This window comes from Apis laboriosa, unplaced genomic scaffold (assembly GCF_014066325.1).
Source record: "Apis laboriosa isolate Shangri-la unplaced genomic scaffold, ASM1406632v1 scaffold89_cov152, whole genome shotgun sequence".
NCBI lineage: Eukaryota > Metazoa > Arthropoda > Insecta > Hymenoptera > Apidae > Apis > Apis laboriosa.
In genome coordinates this window covers 164,130-185,999 of record NW_025224719.1, presented here as the reverse complement: position 1 = coordinate 185,999, position 21,870 = coordinate 164,130, and the positions used below count along the sequence as shown (strand labels likewise).

The 21,870-nt window shown below is 32.3% G+C and overlaps 1 protein-coding gene across 1 annotated transcript in view; it reads left to right on the top strand.

Moving 5' to 3' along the window:
• LOC122719608 (lachesin-like) overlaps positions 1–21,870 on the top strand; it is a 244,606-nt gene that overhangs the window by 79,092 nt on the left and 143,644 nt on the right. Inside the window, exon 2 of the mRNA XM_043945558.1 lies at positions 3,911–4,035. Within this exon, the coding sequence (XP_043801493.1) occupies positions 3,911–4,035 (125 nt within the window). The remainder of the gene's footprint in view (positions 1–3,910; positions 4,036–21,870) is intronic.

The window sequence follows — 21,870 nt, the reverse complement described above, 5'->3', positions numbered from 1 at the left end:
CAAAGGTATCTCACTGGAACTGGAATTTTAAGAAGAGAGATATTCCTTGTTTAAATTAATTCAATATTTTCGCATTTAATTTCTAAATTATCACAAAAATCATTACTAAGCCTCGATTTCAACTATAACTATCTCACGTGTATATTTGATGTACCAAAAGAGAAAGAAAGAAAGAAAGTAAGAGACACGAAAACTAAACTAGTCAAAGATCGATCGCATGCGATACGCTTTGGAACGTGTCCTCGTTCGATTCTGAGAAACAGCAAAAGGGTTCTCTCGCGGGGGTTGAGCTCGAGTTTCAGGATACAGGTGCAACTGCACGGATCGTTAGCGGAATCGCATTCGCAACTCTCGAAAGTGGTGCTCTCTCTCTCTCTCTCCCCCTCTGCAGGAAATACTTTCGAGTGGCGGGGTCTTCTCTTCACAGGTAACGATCTTTCTCTTTTTTGCCATCCCTTTTCCGCCCTCCCACCCGCGTCCCTCCACGCCACCCCTTCCACGGACCGATATCCCCGCGTGTAATCCGTAATAACGTTTGAACAGCGCCCTTTGAGGGGCATTAGGCGGTGTGTAAGATCGGTAAGTGTATCCGGCAAATCGGCCTCCTGTAGTCGAGTATTTTCTCGAGGAATTTACGAGAAAACTTTCAACTCTTGTTACTCCTTTGACAGGAAGGGAAGATGAGATTTGTATGTACGAAAATATTTTAAGTTCGATGAAGTGAGATGGAGGCAAGGATTTTTGTATATTCTTGCTGTTTCTGTTTTTTGACAGAGAATTAATCCTTCTAAAGTCTTGTGTAAATATGTTAACATTTGATATATATAAAATCGAAGTAGTTGCAAGAAAGTAATATAATATTATAACGTTTAATAAAAATTCAATTGGAAAAATATTTATAGTAATAAGTGGCAAGAGAAAGAAGGTTTCTTTAAATATAATTTTTAAAATTCATGAAGAATAAATTTTGGCAGAGAATTAATGCTCCTAAGGTATTGTGTCACGAATATATTAACACTTTATATATATAAAATTGAAGTAGTTGGAAGAAAATAATATATTATAACGTTTAATAAAAATTCAATTGAAAAAATATTTATAGTGATAAGTGGCATAAAAAGGTTTTTTAAATATAATTTTTAAAATTCATGAAGAATAAATTTTGGCAGAGAATTAATGCTCCTAAGATATTCTGTCACGAATATATTAACACTAGATTGTATAAAATCAAAGTAGTTGCAAGAAAGTAATATAATATTATAACGTTTAATAAAAATTCAATTGGAAAAATATTTATAGTAATAAGTGGCAAGAGAAAGAAGGTTTCTTTAAATATAATTTTTAAAATTCATGAAGAATTTTATTGATATTAAAATTAGATTGTTTCGTAGATATTTTGAAATTTAACTTTGCGACGTTGATTACATTTTTATCACTCTAAGTGTTATTATGTAAAATTTTAAAATACGTAAAGGTCCACATTGTCAAGCTTTTATTGACAATGATTATTTGCAAAACCCCACTGTTATGGTATGCAAAAATATAAAGGGTGAAAATAATTGCAATACCTTGAAAGGAATTCATGGTAACAAGAGCAAACTAATGGAAGCGTGTCAACGAGAAAATCCACATCAAATTTCAATGCTTCAAAGAACACCATATAATATGCCGTTAAAGGGTGTTCGCAACAGAGGATAAATCATAAATCAAACGCGCTCACGATACGAATTACATTGCTTCTAAAACAACGAATCATCTTTCCATTCAAAAATCAAAAACCTATTCAAATTTCGAATGGAAATGGAAAACTTACAATTTCATTCAAGAAATTTCATCCATTTATTATAAATACTTAACAAATATTAATTTCTTTCCTTTTTCGTTACGTCATTTCAACTTCGTTAAAACTCTTAAATCTTCCAGGTGAAAGATTCTCTTTTAACAACAATAGAAGAAAAAGAAAGAAAAGGAACTCGAGAAAAAAATCTCTTTCTCTTCAATCTCGATCCACCCCCTCATCTTATCTCTCAACTCGTTTCGACCGTCAACAATATCGTTTCCCATTTTCATTCGATCCAATCCACGTTATTCAAGACTCGAAGACGCGAATTTCAGGATGGATGGTCCACGGTGTTAGACAGGACGAGGTGTGTATCTGGAAATCCTGGCGAGTATTCGATCAGCTCCACCATTGAGAACGGTCTGTTACTTTTCAGGAGCTGGCTGCGAGCAGATGTACCGCGGCGGCAGACTTGAAAAATTGCATTTTGTATTCAATAACTAGACTGTCAGTCTGAGCAGCGTCCTCCTATAACTCAAAGCGCATCCCACGCATCCCACGTGAAGAGATCTCCTCTCTCTTTCTCTTTCTCTCTCGCTCGCTCTTTCTCTCTTTCTCTCTCGCTCTTTCTCTCTTTCTCTCTCGCTCTTTCTCTCTCCTCTTTGCAGGAAATGGTATAGTCGCGTCTTCGATGTCCTGCCGGAAAGGAGAGGAGGAGCTATTCGTCGCGAGATCGTTTGCTTTGGTTTTCTTCCTTTGGGGATTGACAATGCGTTACAAGCAAGCACTGAGTTCGTATGCGCGATAGAACCTTTGAGGTTTGGATGGTAGACGTCTTGAATTAATGTGGAGTTCTTTTTTTTTTTTTTTATTGGAAAAGAGGAGATTGGATACGGATTTGGATCTTTCTTTTTCAACAGTTTTGAAAATTGATATGTTTGGAGGGTTGATTTTATTTTGGAGGGTGAAAGGAATAAGTTGGAATGGAAAAATGTTTATTGGAAAAGTGGCATAAATTTCCAGTTATTGATAAACAAAGTTATACTATAAGAAGTTAACAAGTAAGTGTAAGTGAGTTTTCAAACTCGTGAACTTTTAAGTTTCGTACTTTGATATGATGTTGTTACATGTTCTTATAGCGATTTTGAAGTTGTAATTGTATTATATTGGAGATTCTTGGAATATTTAATTGAATTCTACACTTTTCTTTTATAGATGTCTTGTAAATTTTATTGTTGGATCTTCAAAGTTGACCTAGTTTCAAAGTCTTGTTTTTTTTAAAAATATAGAAATTGACGATCTTGCATTGAGATCTTGTATAATGCAACGTATTATTTTTCTCATCATTAAGAAACGAAGTAATTGACGTATCTGGAATGGAATAAATCCGGAAATGATGAGTTAGTTTTATAATTTATAGAATATTTGTTGTTGCAATTGTTAATTTAATTCAATTATTGATAAGCTCGCAAATAAAAGTTTATTAGATTAAATCCATCTATCTATGTATCTGGACAATACATAATTTCTATCGACTATTTTGAATATGAACTCTTGCGACCTGATTTCATTTGTGGCTTGATTCGATATTACTTGAAACTCTACAAAATGAGTCGCATAACTATATTAAATGGTTCGTAAATTATTTGTACTGTTTCATACGAAGATTTAAAAAGGATATATTGCAGACGAATGTATGAAGAATATATAAAAGTTTTATTACTTTTTAATGGATCGATGCAAAAAGGTTGGTTAAATTATTTTCAAAATTATTATTAGTGCAAAATATATTGCAATACGAAAGGTAAGGTAATAATACAATAAAATCTCGTTCAATTCTTCAATAAATAATATTTTCTTGCAATTATGATTGAATGCTTGGAGAAGTTTTTCAAGAAATATGTACAGGTACTGTACAATCTTTAAGTTTTTGATATAAGTAATAATTTTAAATAGAAATATAATGTTAAATTGGAATTCTTATGGCAATCTCTATTTTCTGAACGATTAAACTCGATGAACAATTATATTTCTAATTTGAACAGTAATATTCGAGAGGGAAATTCAATTGTGATTAAATGCCCAGGAGAATATTAACATTATGTTAACAATCGTTTCATTTTGTTTCAGTTACAGTCGTTTCAGTTACCACCGTCCCGGATCCTGAGTTCGTTGATGAAATAGGAAATATCACAGTCCCAGCAGGACGTAACGTGAAATTAGCCTGCAGTGTTAAGGATTTGGGACCGTACAAGGTAAGTGAACGCATTTATCTCATGCAAATTTATTGTAAACAATTTTAAAATCTCTTATCTCAGTGATAATAATATATAACGTGCATAAAAATTGTTAAAAAGAGTAGATTAAAAATTTTCTAGCGAGAAATCATTAAAAAAACGTACCTTGAAGATAAAATAAACTATTTTAATCTGTCTTTTATATCCTAACAATTAGAAAAATCTTTGTACGTCGAATTCTCGCTTGTTAAATCCTCTTTTGAGTCAAAAGCTTGAATAGACGAAACCTTAATAACTCGAAAATTTTACCTTTTCCAATGAGATTCGAATTGCTGGTAGCAATTCAACAGCATTGAGAAAATGAAAGAACAAATTTCCTACTTAATCTAATATTTAATTTTCTTCCATTTCTCCTAGAAAGCAGAATTACAAATCATCCCAGATTATACAAATAAATTCTTGTTCAAACAATAATTCAAGGAAAATTTTTCAAAATAATTTAATTTTGTCAAAATGTCCTTTCGAATGATTAAAATGATTCTTCACGAATTTCCTTTCCAAAAAGAAACAAACTGTCTACATCTACAAACAAAAATGTATCACTGATAATTGAATTATCCCACTCGAAACAACAACTCTTTTATTCTTTTTAAATACAAATTCCACAATCTTGGTACAAACAAAGACATCACATATCCAAGAAACGGAGAACAATTGAACTTTCTACATCGATGCAAAGATTCGCTTGTTCCAAGACGAGCGCCACGACGTGTGATAAGTGGGATCAGGCGCCACGGAAGTTCTCCGTTAGCTACTATTGCTGATTACGACGGCGTCGTTAGATCACGAGATCGAGCTGAAATCGTGCTTTCGATGAACGCGATTCATCAATGAAGGAGCTCGTTAAATTCGAAGCGCGTGAAACGGTGGAAAGGAAACGGAGAGCGTACGCGCGTATCAGGATTCTTGGATAATTTTCTCTGGAAATAAAATTAATTCGAAGTGTGTAAAGCAGCAAGCTTTACGAATTTTTGATAAATTTCGATCAATGTATGGAGTATCGTAGATTTTTATATCGTAGAAGTAGAGAAGGATTTGGTATTTCGGATCAGGAGAAGGACAATATAAAATAAGATGGAATGAAAGTTTTAAAAAATTTTAATCAAGATATCCTGGATATCGAGGAGATTGGAAGAGATTTCAAATTGGGAATGATTAAGATAAGAGAGAATGTAATACGAAAGAGTTTCTTTCAATGAATTTTATTAGATTCGTCTTTTATCTATCAGATAGAGTTTATTAGATCTTACTTGCCTAATTTTATTTTTTCGAATCACAGATAGAATCTAATAATCTAATCTAATATTCAGTCCATGCCACTTTTAATTGCAAACAAATTTTTAAAAATATGGAAGAAGATAAAGATATAAAATGTGATGCACAGAAAATGTTAGTAACTAAATTAATCATTACAATTGATTTCTTACCTGCTTTGCAACATTTTATTTATACATTATTCAAAAAAAGAGGGATACAAATGGTGGAAAGATACGATCGTTGTTCGATGACTGTTACGAAAGGCAAGAAGGATGGTTGGAAATGAGGAATTGCTGAAAAGGAGAGGAGAAATACTCGAAGGACTGCAGTGGCCGGAACGAGGCAAAGAAGAGGAAAGTTGGTCGGCCACCTGAAATTTTTCCATCCGCAGCAGGGAGGAAGATTGAATTGGCATCTTCTGGACCATCGCCAACTCGTACGTCGTATAGAGGTCGTCGTGTCATCGTCTTCTTCCCGTTTCTTGAATCTTAAATTCGGAATCCGCTCGAAAGGATTCTTCTTCGATGCGTTTACGATGTTGGTGACTCTTCTTCCCTTCACTTGAAAAGTATCAGTCTTCCAAACTTTAATTTTATATTTGGAGATGGTGGATATCTGGATGGATATTATTTCGTGTGGATTGTCGCTAGGGAAATTTATGAAAATTAGAAATATTGGATTGGAAACTTTAATTTCGCACACACGTTGGAGATGATGGATAAATGGATCGATTATTGAAATAAATTGTTGTTATTTCGAATAATTTGTGGTATTGAAACTCGAAAAGTTTGGAAATTGATGGAAATTCATGAAAATTAAGGAAGATCTGTGAAAAAAATGTGAGAAATTTATTCTATTAAAATGATGACTTTAATTGTTATCATGTAACGATGAAGAAAGTATTTGACAAAATTAAAGATGAATGACTACTAAATTTTTGAAATATTTGATAATCATTAGTTATAATGATTAAATTCTTATTTGATTAATGTATAATCCATTTGATTATTGATATTGAATTTATTATTTATTAAGATCAACAAAAACTAATAATAAAGTGTGAATCATGGAGCAATTCGATATTATTTAAATAATTAAAATTTGATGAATTTTGCTCCAATAATGATGAAAATGATCCGTTTATAATCCATCAGAAAATGTAGTTTCATGATAAGTAGTCAATATGAATAGAAAACTAAAAATGATTCATCGAAAAAGAACTCAAAGATTTTTTAAAAGTATTTTTTTAATTTATAAAATTCAAATTTCAATTATAATTGCAATATTGAAAATTAACAAATCTAAATTTCGCATTTAGATTTTTAAAAAAATGATGTATTGAATTTCTTCTTGAAGTTCGTCTTCTTAATTACAAAATCGTACTTCAAGATACTAATTAATTGAAATTAGTTCATTAATTGAAAAAGCTGTTATGATTCTTTATATGTATGTATTTGTCGATCTCGAAGATGCGGCTATGATACTTCAATCGCTAATGAGCAAGAGAAGTCAAATCTTGTGCATCTTAATTGAAGTTTCGTGTTCATCGAATAAACTAACAACTCTTGACAACTATGAAAAACATAGTGTTATTAAAAATAATTGAATTACATTCGTATCTATAATATCTGTAGATAAAAATATGAAATTGTAAATATCGATATCAAATTAAAATCTGAGTTGCCTTCGAGTTGATTCAAGTATATTTTATTTTTAATGTCGTTTATTTCTTTACAAGGAAAAAAAAAAAATTAAAATAAATCAGAATTCATTAGAATCTTTAATTAGTATTTTTGTCTTTATTAATATTTTTCATTGACAAACGCAGAAAATCAATAAGGGATTAAAATAAAATATCCATTTTAATCCTATTACATTATTGAATCATAAAGCTTTATTTATACTCGATAAAATTAATTATTTATTTTATCGAATATAAACAAACATCGTATAAAATTTAAATCGTACAAGTATTTACTATCGAGCATATGCATCGATATTTCTTCATTCATATTTTTCTTCAATAATTAACATTAACCTCTTAACCGGTACTAATAATTCCAATAAAACTAATAATTCATCACATGTTAAAAAATCCTCTATCCTAAATGAATCGTTAAAATATTCCACATTCCCTTTTATAATTCAATTTGAGATACCTCTCAAATAATATTCCATCTCTTATAATTTTTTTTAAAAATGTAACAAAAATCCAGTTTTAATAAATGAAAGATCTTAATCTAATTTTGTTATACAATATATATATACATATATATAATATGGAATAAAGGGATATAGAGTATAGGATTAAAACGCAAATGTACGAAGAGAACAGAGACTTTATGCTCTCCCTTCAGAGGGATTATATTTAATCCTTTCAACACTCTGAGGATATTTAATAGCACCATAAAGACGACGGTTTGTCAACGATCAAGGCGTGTCAAGTGATTCCATACCACGTTCTACAAGTTTCTTCTAGGTGGTAACCCCTCTTACGAGTCGTATACCGACCCCTAGCGATCCTTAGCGTCCCGTTGAAAGGTCGCCTAGGGATTGACACCGCTAAACACCCGCTTAAACCGAGCAAATCGTATCCACTAACCCGGATCAACCTTATCTTTCTCGCGTTCATTCGGTTTACTATTCTCGGTAAGTGTAATGTAAAAAGGAAATGGAATTAATTTACAAACTTTCCTTTTTTTAATATTATCAATAACGCTAACGTAATAATTAAACGAAAGGAAAAAAAGAAAGGAATAATAGCCTTAACCTTTAATTGCATGCAAATTCAAAATTTTTGTTTTTGAATTAATAATAATTCTCCTAAAGTAATTTAAATAATTACAAATTTATTGCAATAATTCGTAAATTAATAATTTAAAAATTAGTGAGAAAGAAATTAAAATAACAACGAATGTTCAATTGAACAAAATTAATAAATTAGCTTCGAGAGAATGAAATGGAAATATTTCGTTATTAATTCTTCACGCATATAATTCTCGTATCGACGAATAAATATCGCACAATCTGTCCACAGGGGTACGCAGGCAACGATGCCAAGGCGAATGGCACAGCAATTACTTCCCTTTCGGTATTCGCGTGATCCCGGATGTGGTGAGTGGCGAACCGGATGATCGTAGGGTAATAACGTTGATCTCGCTTCGAGGGGTGCGAGCTTAAGCGCGTGTTTAGCGGTGTCGATCCCCTCCAATGTGCCTTCTATGGAACACCAACGGCTAATCGAGATGGGGTGCGAATTGCAATAAGGAATCATAAGTAGGGATCTATCGATATTTCATTCGAGGGATTTCTTCTTCGTCATTTCTTGAATCTTGGTTATTTGAATATCGAGATTCATGATCGAACTTCGTCTGACAAATTTTATTCAAATGCATCTCTAGGAATGCAACGATAATTCAATTCCTTTCACCGACTTTGTTCGAATGATTCGAAACGTATCAGAAAATGTTTACACGTTCGAATTCCTCTGACGCGATTCATATCGATTTTATAAGGTATTTTACGAATTCCTTTATTCATTACCACGTTATCAATTCTATGGTAGGAATCGTTGCGGGTCGAGGATACATAGATGGTAGAAAAATAGCATTAAACACGAGATATTAAAATTCCTGGATCCTTCCCTCCGCCGTTCGAGTCAATACGAAAGCGGAAGTGAGAAGAGTTTGGTCGCGGAGGAATTTCCTTTTAGCTTTATCGGTTCTCGCCGCGTGAAACCTTCGAGTGAATGTAATTTGAAAATTCTTCGCTTCCTCCCTTTTTTTCTTTTTTTTTATTCTACTCGTGTTTCCCTTTTTTTAATCGATAATCTGTGGCTAATTATCCGATATTTAGATATATATATATATATATTTCAAGAAATAGATTAATAATTTGATTTAAAATTCTGAGGAATTTTTGTGAAATGTGTTAAAGAAAAAGGAATGAAGAAATTAATTATATTTTATACAAACGTATCTTTCAATGAATTTTCATAAGAAAGATACCATATAATGATTTTTAATATCATTTACACAATTTCCATTTGAAACGAGTTACATTCACACGTATTTGTATCTTTTATCTTGAGATATATATATATATATATTATGCAACAACCTAATAGCTACTTCTTACGTGACTATCCACTCGAGAAGTTGGTGTTTAACTTCACAAGAACAAGCTCGAAGGACAACATGAATTTTATTCGTAATACGTGTATACGAAGATTTATACGATCGAGCGACTCGTGTATCATGAGGAAGCCAAGGAAAGCTGTGGAGAGCTGTTTAAATATTTATCTCGGACGGAGAAAATCGATGAAACGTGACGTTACACGAAAAGGAATAAAGAAAAGGAGAAAGGAAGAGGGTCAGTTTTTTGCTTGGTGCTGGATCGTTGTCATCGAAATTATCTACGATCTTCATCCAGAGATCTTTCGGTTTAATGATATTATTTTGCGATATTAGTCGCGGCCTATACGCCATGTTGAACCTCGTAACGTGGGTGGATTGGCCAGAACGATCGACCTTTCCAGGGAAATAGGATGAGGAAGAGATAAGAAAATGTATTTTTCGATCCCTGACTGGGGGATGATTTTTCCTGCTACTTCAACTTTACGATTATGGGGGAAAATTGCCCAAGACAAGCTGGAGACGTAAATACTCGTGGATATCTTTTTTTTTGTATAAAAAAAATATATATATATGTTATGTTACTTTTTGTAAAAAATTACCTCTGATTTCTTTTTATATTTTGGTTTTGGTAAATGTCTTGTTTTTGTTAATTTTTCTGTTTTCTTATTCTTCAGTAAGTAATTCGAAGTATTGAGGATCTGTTGTTAAATTTAAAACGAGTTTTTCTTTTTGTTGGAGGTAGTTTTTCGAATTTTTTCAAAGATTAGAAATTCAAATTGCTTGTTAAAAAATTGTAGTATAGATAGTCCACTAAGAATTGAACTTATTGAATTTTTATTAAAATTACTTTGTAATCTTTCTTAAAATACTTGCCATTTTTTAGGCCTTTCTGTATATAATTTGAATATAAAAATATTCAAATTCAAAGACAAGAAAAAATACTTGAAAAAGATATTGCATATCTTTTGAAAAACAATTTTAACAAGTAATTTAATTTAATCTTCCAAGTATTATTTATTACACTACAAACACGCAACGTACTTGCAATTTATCTTATCGTAAAAAAAAAAAAAGAAAAAAGGAACTTCTTATAACCTCAACACACCACTCTACGTGTATATCATAAATCTCATTTATTTAATCGAATGGCTCGCCCATGTATTCATCGACTTCTTAGAATCTTCCAACGCGAGCCGATTTTTCCTTTGGTTGTATTAAGTTCCATTCAGATTATTCCTCAATTAATTAGCCCGAACAATTTTTCAATTGATCCTCGGCAGACGGGCAGCGTCGACGTCGCCGTCAACTTCCAAGAGGTTCGTTATCCACGATTCCCTTCTGCCCTTCTGCAGGAATGGGTAATGAACTGGAGGGTAGGCAGTCGGTTGTATTATTAAGATGTTAGCCTGAGTGAAAGTCGAACGGATGTAACAGTCAGTGATGGAAATGAGCGTAGCTCGAGTCCAAGCAATGAGGATAATTGCGTATTCGATAAGGTAACCAATGGATTTTAATTGTGCAATATTTTTATACGTAAAAGATGGGATTTTTTCTTGACTTGATAGAATAATTAGACCTAAATAGTAATTTTTAGTAATCGTAGTTTTAATTAAAAGTAAAACGAAAATGGATTTTTAAGTGATTATTAAATTCAAGAATGTTTATTTAGTGTGAAATATTTAACTTGAAACGGGATAGTTTCTTTGCAATAGAAAAAGGAATAGTTCTTGTTTGGGCACGTTATTGTTAAATTATAATCTTTAACAATTCAAAATATAAAAAATCCATTGATGTTTTTCTTGGATTCGATGGTGTAATGATAATTGGAGATTTTAGTATTACAAATGGAGTTATGTTTAAACTGAAAAAGTATATAATAACATTATATATCCAGAAATTTTTGTGCAATAAATTTAGATATTCCCAAATATATCTAAAATAAAAAAAAATAAACGAGAGCAATTAATAGACAAGATGTAAAGAATTTATTAAATAAATCGTAAACACTATTTTCAACAAAATCGTAAAAATTAAAACTCTCAAGTTTCATTAAGAATCCCATCTGCAACAACAATTCATTATAACATTATATTGACAAAGTGTTAAATCACAAAACTTCAATAATTTCAAACTATATAATAAAATTAACCGATAGTTAAATAACTTACTTCTAAAAATTCCTTCATAAATTTTCACTTATATTTTATTGCTTCAATAATTATCTTCACATAGATAAAGATTAACTTGCTCTAATAAAAGAAATTCCAATACGTTGGCCCAGAATCAAATTCCTTTTTCTCTCGCAAATTCTTCAGGATCCTCGTCACGACATTTATCGTTATATCGATCGTCTCACGCGTTCCGCTCGAATCTGTCGCCAGAACGGAGGATGGTCCGTGGCCGTATATACGTATATATACGTAGGGACTACTCCGGAGCACCGACAGCAAAACCGCAAACACGCGGCTTGGCGCGACCAAACCCCAAACCAAAGCCAACACTACGGCTACGAGGGTAAGTAGAGGTTGGAAACGTGGGGTGTCGAGCGCGAGAGAGGGATGGAACTAGGAAGGAATCGTGGCGCGTTTGCAATCGGGAGGAGAGCAGACATTTTCTAATTGGACGCGCGTAATCATTCGAAGAAGAACATTTTCGACATTCTCGTCGTCGAATTGGGAGAATTTTGACGAAAGCCGAGCGAGAACGAAGCTACTATCGCGATAACCGGTGGTGGGAACTATTGGTTCTTGTGGACGATTGTGACTTGGAAAAAGAAAAGTCGAGGATCGTTAAAGGGTTGAAATTTACATGCGATTTGCATTCGCGTTCGTGGGGAATCGCGGGATGGGAAACGTGGATCGATCTCGTGCAAGAAATTGGACAATTAGGAAGGTGGAGGGTTTTGGAGTGGACTTGGGCAGATTTATGAATAGGTGAATTGAGTGAGTTTGATATATTTTTTTTTTGTTTTTTGATTTTTTTAAGATTGGTTTGAGAATAGATATGGTGGTTTATTAGATTATATTTTATATTAAGAGTTAATAGGTATTCGTGATATCAATAAAGATTTAATTAATCGGGTTTTATTAAGTTAGAAATATATATTCGAGTTGTTTAATTTGAAAACTTTTATAAAATTTTGACAGATTAACGAAAGCTGATATCAAATCAAGTTTTAATAATTGACATTCGACTTCGATATATTTTTATTGAATGTACGATGGTCTATTTTTTAAATTTTTTGTCACGTTCTGATCGCAGAAAATATTTGCCAAATTATTAAAAATTATAACATGAAAACGAAAAGGAAATAGTGTGGAATAATTTAATGATTTAGATATTTCAATTGAGGATGGGTAAGAGTTTTATTTAATTTTTCTTTTTCACAATATAATATTCGTCGAATATAAAATTATAAATATATAAAAATTCTAAAGGAAGTGGTTCAATTTTCAAATTCATGCCAGGAAAGGATATTTAAAATTAAGAAAAATTTGAATCACTATAATTCCCAAGGTAACGATTCTGGATCAATGGATGAAAAATCATTAAAAGCGCTGAACTTTTCCCTTTAAAACGCTTTTTCATTTACGACCCGATACGACTTCCGGTTCCCGAGATATCATCGTGTAAGGAAAAGAGTATTTTTTAATCATTTACCTTAAACCGTATTAAAATTAGCAAAACTTTAAACCGTTATAACTCCGAAAATAATGATCGTAGATCAATGGATAAAAGATCATTAGAAGCGCGGAACCTTGCCCTTTAAAACGCTCTTTCACTCATCCCGATACGACTTCCGGTTCGCGAGATATCATCGTGTAAGGAAAAGAATATTTTTTAATCATTTACCTTAAAGCCGATTAAACCGTATTAAAATTAGCAAAACTTTAAACCGTTATAACTCCGAAAATAATGATCGTAGATCAATGGATAAAAGATCATTAGAAGCGCGGAACCTTGCCCTTTAAAACGCTTTTTCACTCATCCCGATACGACTTCCGGTTCCCGAGATATCGTCGTGTAAAGAGAAAGGTAATTTTTAATCGTTTACTATTTCCATCCTTGTCACTTATTTGGACCTCTCGCTCGCTCCTCGTCTCACTGACCTATCCCAAACTCCAGACAAGTGCCAGACGCGATTCTTAGAAAAAATGTAGGTCATGGTCCCATTCATAATCCCTGTCTCAAGTATAGCTATACTTTGAATCGTTGTATCTCAGCAACCGATTGAGATATCGGGATAATTCAAAAAGCGATTTGAATAGAATTATTTCCTCTATTTTCCTAATGAATTTTCATGATAAAATTTTTAGTTTTTCCTAGTGGTATTTTTTCCATGAAAATTCGATGATTTATAATTTAATGTATTGTTCATACAATATAACATATTTTTCTCTGTATCGATCTTACTTTTCTTACCATAATAGAAAGATACTCTAATCATTGTGGTAATGCATAAAAATGTAATTTCACCAAATATCAAAATCAAAAGATAGAAGCAACTTGGTGGTCGTCGTAAAACAAGTATGCTTACGTACTTGCATCCCTCTTTCGTTCCACGTATCCTCTTCTCGATATTTTTGCTTTCGTAAATTTAGAGTCGTACACTCTTTTTTCAGCACACTATTATTCTTTCCACTCCTATTCCCCTCTTTTTTCTCCTTTATCCATCGCGTAATCATTTTAAAAGCGTCGTAAACCGTTATATTTCCTTTCTACGTATCGCTAAACGTAAATGGGCCTTCTATGTACAAGTTTCCAATTTGCGCGATCAATTTAATTCCCCGGTTTAACGTAATCTTGGAACAGAAAGTACAAAACACATTTCCAAACGTAGGATAGAGTAAAAGCATTAATAATGGTTTGCGTGGTACGAGTTTGTTAATAGTGTAAATACGTATAAACGTTTACAAGCATTGTAATGATTCCGCTTTTGAATTATGCGACACGTGTTTGAGGATAAACTTGCCTTTTGACAAAGATTTGCCACCGCCGACTAATTATAATTTTATGCCATTTTAAGCAAATAAAATTAATGTTAGAGCGTTGGTTTAATTTGAATTTTGCGCGTTACGAAAATTGTAATTCTTTTATGTGTGGAAAGTGACGAAAGGAAAGATTCGAATTGTAAGAGAGCAGTATTATTGTGAGCGATGGAAAGTAATTAATTTCGTGATTTTTTTTATTTTTTTAGAAACACAATAGATGTAACGTATTCAAAATTGTTTATTTGTTTACTTAAAAGAAATTGTTATTTTGTTTAAATTAGAATGTAAAATAGAATGCATTTATAAATATTGTTTTCCAGTAAATTTTAGAAAATTAATAAAGTACAAAATAGTGCACGTAAATAGAGATATTAATTCAATTTTCTTTAAAAGGTTTTGGAATAAAGGAATTTCTTATAAGGTGACAACAAAAATTTGTTTTATTCTATAGAAGAATTTTCATTGCTTAATTCTTCTAGACAGAACTATTACGGGTAATACTTATAAAAATAACATTTGAGATAAGAATTTCATTTTAAAAATATCTTAGCTTAGCAGTGATCTGTTTGATACTGTTAATCTTCAATTTTCTTTAAACGAAAATTCTATCCTTGTTATTTAGTGTGTTTTAAAAGAGTATTAAATTCATATTGCACAATTGTATAATTGCCAATATTTTATAATTTATTTAAATTATCAAACACGAAGATAAAAATTATTTCTTTCTACAGTTTGAATTTATTTCCATTCTTTCTTTACATTAATCTTTACTTAATAGTTTAAAATTTATTTAAAAAAGATTCGTTACAATTCTTCATTCCATTTCCACATATTTAAAGAATTATTTTCGGAACACACACGCACATTACGTGACTCATCTCGTACAAGACAACAATAAATAACAATAATACAAAAAAAAAAAAAAGAAAAAAAAAGGAAATACACGACGATTGTCGATAATTTCCAACAAAGACTACAACAAAAATTACTCTCGCGATGAGTGAAAATCCGTGGCATTCCGCGTGAAACGGTGTCAAGGAAACATTTATTCGGGAAACGGTTGGCCAGCAACTCGCGAAAACTCTGGAACGATTCGAATTCGTTAATGCGTTTCCTCGCGCTCGAATTCACGTGGAATTATTGTTTCGCGATTTTCACGGGCATACATTAAATCTCGCTTCGCCTCCCCAACAGAAACAGATTGCGCGCCTCCCTTGGTGCATAACCGGTCACGAAACTCGTTCTCACCCTCACCCTCGATAAGCGGTCGATCGGCGTTCACGATTAAATAAAAATGAATTTTCGATTTTGTATATCGGCCTCGAGAATAGATGGTGGCGAACGAAATGAAAGGGCGCGATAGGAAAGCGACGATTTTCCCCCCTCCCTCTCCTCCTCCTCCTCCTCCTCCTTCTCGTTTCGAGGCGAACGCTCGATGGTAATGGAATTCGTTGTTCGACAAAACGCTTCGTCGACGTTGGATCCTTTCATCGGCGATGCAGATCGTTGCGACGAAAATATGGACGGGTTGGTGATCGATAGTCGCGATTTTTATTGGGGAACACGGGGTATTTTTCGGGCGAGGGGAAGCGTGGCGAGCACTCTTCGCGAAGGAGAGGAACCATTTTTGTTATATGTTAGGGGTGAAAAGTTGTTTGGATACAGTACTTCTACGAGACTTTTTTGCATTTTTTATTTTTTTATCTTTTACGATACGAGGCGATTCGATGATGAAGGATAGTAGTGGTGGGGAACAAGGGGATGCTTGGTTTTAAATATTTATGTAATTTATTATCGAATATTTTGTGAATAATATAATATTATTAACTTAGTAATATTTGAGGTGTTGAATTAATATGCATTTCTGAAATCTTTTTTTTTTTTTATTATGGAGTATATTTTATTACATCTTTTCTTTTATTTATAGCTCAAATAATTCTGTTGTATATTTTCTTTAATAATATTGATATTCCTGACACGAAGAAAAACATATATACATGCTTACACGGAATACAAATTTGATTTTGCATATTATTTGAATCACATGAACGAGAAAGAATCAATGCGAAATATACAAAATAAAGTCGCGTTCGAGGTATCGAGATTATAAATACGATCGCAGCATTTTTATTATTCGATTCTTTAATGATATAACAACGAGCGTAAAATTAAAAAATTATTAGACACGGTGGATTTGCATTTTTCTTTTTTTTTTTTTTTACTTTGTTGGACAATAATTCAAGGCTCTTGTCTGCTTTTATAAATTTTGAAAAAAACCGTGAGTTTATTTGTGTACAGATTAATTATAAATAACAGTTTTTCTTGCGTGAAATATTAGGAGGAGAGAAATATATTAGGGTAATGAAATACGAAAAGTAAACGAGGTATTAAATGAAAATGTTTTATTTCCATAAAAGTTATATAAATATATTCTGGCAGTAAAATCCAATAGTTAAATATCAGAATTAATTACGTTATAAGGAAATTATTAATTTAGAACCACGCGTAAAAATATTTTAAAATATGGAATTTTAACAAACACAATTTCTAAAATTATATATTATCATACGTATGGATCTATATAATTTGAACTTTTTCCACATATCTTTATTAGCTTCGTGATATTCATAATTTTTTCATCATACAATTATATATATATTTTTCTTCATTTTTTCCATTTCTTTTTTTTTTTTTTTTTTTTTTTTTTTAATACAAGAAGGCGAATTAATTTTAAAAATACAATACGGTCGTAAAATTCTTCGATCTTTGTAAACTTTAGGCATTGGAATAAACTGTTATTTGTAGGGTTATCGTATATTTGATAGTTTCCCTTGAATTAAGCTTATTCGCAACAATGCAATATGCAATACTTTATTGGAACACGTGCAACGATCGAGCGAAATAAATTCTGAAAAATACTTCGTATCCGCTCTTCGAAATTTTACCCGACGAAATCTAAATGATCATTCTATTTTCCAAAATAACCCATTCCTCATGATTGAAAAGCAATCAATTATTTTATATATATAAAACTATATCAATTTAACATTACGATTATAACTCATTTAATTCCTACAACGATAACGAATTAATTCATTTGTAATAATTAAAATCCTCCATATCGAAAGATCGAACGAGCCGAAAAACCCGAAAAAAATAAAATCCCCTCTCACGCAAATATTCCATTTCCTTATATAATTCACTCTCAGCGCCGAAAACATCGACGCGTCAAAACACGAAAACGGCCCGATAATCCCATTTCCACCCCCTTCGAAACCAGCGCCAAAAGTCAAATCCATTCTGGAACCGAAGAAATCGTCCATTCGGCCGAAACAGGATCCTATCGATCCATCGATCGATCGACAGGGACTGAGAGAGATTTAAAATAGCGGCGGCTATGGATTTTCGTTTCCCAAGCCGAGCAAGTCACCGTTCGCGAAAATGGAACAGGAGGAGAAATTCCTGCCTAAGCGCGGAAGGGTGGTTCCGGATAGGTTTAGCTCGGCCGAGAGAGGGGAGGGGGTCGAAAGGAAGCTTTTTCCAATGATATAAAAAGAAGGTGGAGGGGTACACGCGCGGCGCCAAAGTGGCGAAGAGTGTTCCACCGTGTTCTCCAACTAATCGATGCGTTAATCTCATGGCCTTTTATCCCTCCCACACCCCCTCTATTCCTCGATGCGATCCCTCCGACAGGGTTGCCGCCCTTTTTCGATCCGGGGCCAGGATGGAGAAAAATTTCCCCCTGGCCGGGTGTCGAAGAACGACGCCCAGATATATCGCCGGAATTCCTCGTAGACACGTTTTGTCCCCTTTCGATCTCCGTAATGTCACCCGATAATCGCCGAGTATTTCTTTCCAAGAAGCGCATTTCCGCGGGAGGGAGAGAGGGGGATGTGGCATTGGATGGAAAGTTTCGAATTTCGCTTTGAGGGTGAGAATCGGCTCTTTTCGAGGGACGGGGATTTTTGGGAGAGAAAAAGTGGAGGAGGGGGAATGTAGAAAAGGATTGTTGAATATTACTTGAATAATTTATTAGAAATGGATCAGTTGGTTTGAGTAAAAGAATTTTTACTTCTTTTTTTTTTTTGAACAAGTTTTTATTGAAAACGATTACACGTTACTTTTTTATTGCTCGTAAATATCTGATTTTTAGTTCGTTTTCAATGATAGAGTATATTTGTACAAATATTGATTTTATATATAAAGTTGATGTACTCGTTAATTTCGGTGAGAATCGTTCATTTGTTAATATTTTTATCTGATTTACGAGTTAGAATTATCGATAGAAATTAGTAGTGGGATTTTTCAAGTAACGAGATACTTTCGGATTTAATAATTCTGTGAATTTTATTATTAACAAATTTTGTTACATTAGCTTTTCCGTAAAGTTATAACAATAAAAAATGGGGAAAATTTTTAGTTCGTTTTCAATGATAGAGTATATTTGAATGTTGTACAAATATTGATTTTATATATAAAGTTGATGTACTCGTTAATTTCGGTGAAAATCGTTCATTTGTTAATATTTTTATCTGATTTACGAGTTAGAATTATCGATAGAAATTAGTAGTGGGATTTTTCAAGTAACGAGATACTTTCGGATTTAATAATTCTGTGAATTTTATTATTAACAAATTTTGTTACATTAGCTTTTCCGTAAAGTTATAACAATAAAAAATGGGGAAAAATCTATCATAACTCCGTTTCTTATACACTTCAACGTTATTCCAAATGTTTTCTTTCTGGTGAAGACGTAATAAGTAGGTCAGACAGCTGGTACGATTAGAATAATTGGTAAACTTTATCATGCTCTGGGTGGAAAGTCGAGTGTAATAATACCGTGTAAAACATACTTTCGTGATTAAAGAAAGTTGGAAAAGTTTTTTCAAAGATAGAGATGTATCACGTGACTTAAACAAACGATATAAATTTGTTGATTTTACAAGGAATACGTTACATTATAATATTATTATAATTAATAATTCCAGTTTACACATTTTATTGTTATAACGCGAAGAACAAATGTTAACAAGGTGTGCAATAAATCGATAAAAGTTAATCGATTATCGTTTTCATTTTGCATTGTATTCAAGCAAATAATCACATTTTCAATTTGAATAAATGATTTTGTAATAAGGATTAAACGATTAACGAGTAAATAACGAATAAATAAATTTATATGCGTATAAAAAATAATATAACGATAATATTTTAATCGTTAACAATTTTTATTATTCTTTCAATTTCTTTAATATATTTGATGAATTAAATTTTTAAAAAATTCAATAGGAGAGGGAAGAAAAAATTAATTAGACAAGTTAATTAAAGATTCATTGTTCATGTATCATTAGATATGCATAGATGTAATAAATAATAAGAGTTACTAGATTAGATATATATCAACATATCGTAATCGATATTAATATTAAATTTGCGTTTAATCATCGCAATCAACATGGACAAGTCCTGTCTCCAGTAGGTAACATATATTGCGTAGTATCAAACTAAATTAAACATACTTCCAGCACCACTACGTATAATTACTAACAAATTTAACTTTCGACTGGCAGGTTAAAACGTTAACCTTACATAACAGGGTCCCTCTGTACAAATTTACCTTCCACGCGAAAAATCGATCGAGGATACAGAGACTGTGCTCTTCGCTCAATTACAAACATATTGAAACATTGCATAATTGTAAAATTAATACGTAATTAAATTTAATCGTTTTTAAATCATCAGATTTGCGTTCAGAAAATGAAACAAATATTTTTCTGTGAGAATAACTCGAACGACTTTCAACGTTTTTTTAATGTTTCACAAGCAAAGAAACTCGGCAATTTCTCCGTTCAGACAATAATCCTGGTCGTCGTATTACACTTTTACGGTGTTTCATTTCGCTTTGAGAAAAGTGCAGCTGTTAGTGGTGCACACGGGATTAATCGTAAAAAAAAACGTCGATGTTATATCCTTGTAAAAGTGACGATAACCTTTGTCAACGATAAGGTGAAAAAGTTACACCGCGATTTAAATATTAGATTCAACATTACTGGATCCTGGATGCGTGAAATTATACAAAATTCTTTAAACGAACGATATACTGTAGAAAAAAGTCATTTTCAATTTTGTCTTTTGAACATTTTCTAAATGAAAATGAAGAAGAGATTTCGAGAATGAGGAACATCTGATGATGAGAATGAAACACGATGAAAATTAATATCTATCCATTTTTACTGACGATAATTAAACACACCCTTCCAAAATATTTAATTACATAGTGAAAACAATATTTTTAACATCGTCTTAATACAATAAAAAAATTTATAAAACGAATGATTTACGAGGAAATAAAAATTACAACAATAACACAATTACGTATTTTCGGAAATATGAATCTTTCGCATTAATTTCCTTCAAAAGAAAGAAAAGAAATTATCAAAAATTTGAATCGTTAATTATTATTGAAAAAAAGAAAATGCACATAGTTCCTGAAAATATTCAAAAGCGAACGGATTCGAAGAGGAGAAAGAAATTAAAGGATGCAAAGTTTGTTATCGCTGTAGACGTAAAAGCAGCACGGAGAAGATGGGCGTAGATTTCATAATCGCAATTCGAAAACGGATCCTCTTAATTAAACGGGCATTCGCGGAATGAGCTTTAGCGAATTAAGTGCATTCAAATAGCCGTCAAACGTGCGAGTTACTTTCAATTAACGGCTGTCTGCAAATCCCTTTCTCCCGTGCTCGTACGCGTGCTTTACACCTGTAGAAACACGTGGACTCACGTCCAAACTTCTTTCCATCGAGTTGAATCGGGTGCACGCGAACACCTTTCTGATTAATTGCCGCCAGTGTTACGTGATCGTTCGTTGGAGGGGTAGGGGGCGTGTTGATGTTTCGATCGGTTGTAATTCGTTTGGACAGCGTTGGACCTCGAATTTAATCACGTTGACTTGGGTTTGATGGGATTTTAAATAAAGATTCGTTTACAAAATTCGATTGGAAAGTTTTCATATATCGAGAATCATTGGCTTTAGCTTTGTTATCTTGTCATTTTTCATTGCTTGACAAGATAAGTAATTTCAACAATAGGAAATAAAGATTAGTCGTAGGGTGTTTCGTTTTAATAGTTCAGATTAATAATTTTAGACAGAGTTCTAGATGATGAAACCTTGTTATAATACCTTTATATCACTCGATTTTCTCGAATTTAAAAGTAGATTGGGAAACTTTTTGAGTATCCAAACAATTATTAAATCTTTTGTATGAATTGGGAAAAACGAACGTACTCGATTTTCTAAATCAATATTAAATAATCACAAGACACTTTTAGAATATATTAACATCCTGTATATCCATATTTTTTAATAAACTTGATCAAATATTCAACTTCTCGAAAACTTATCAAAC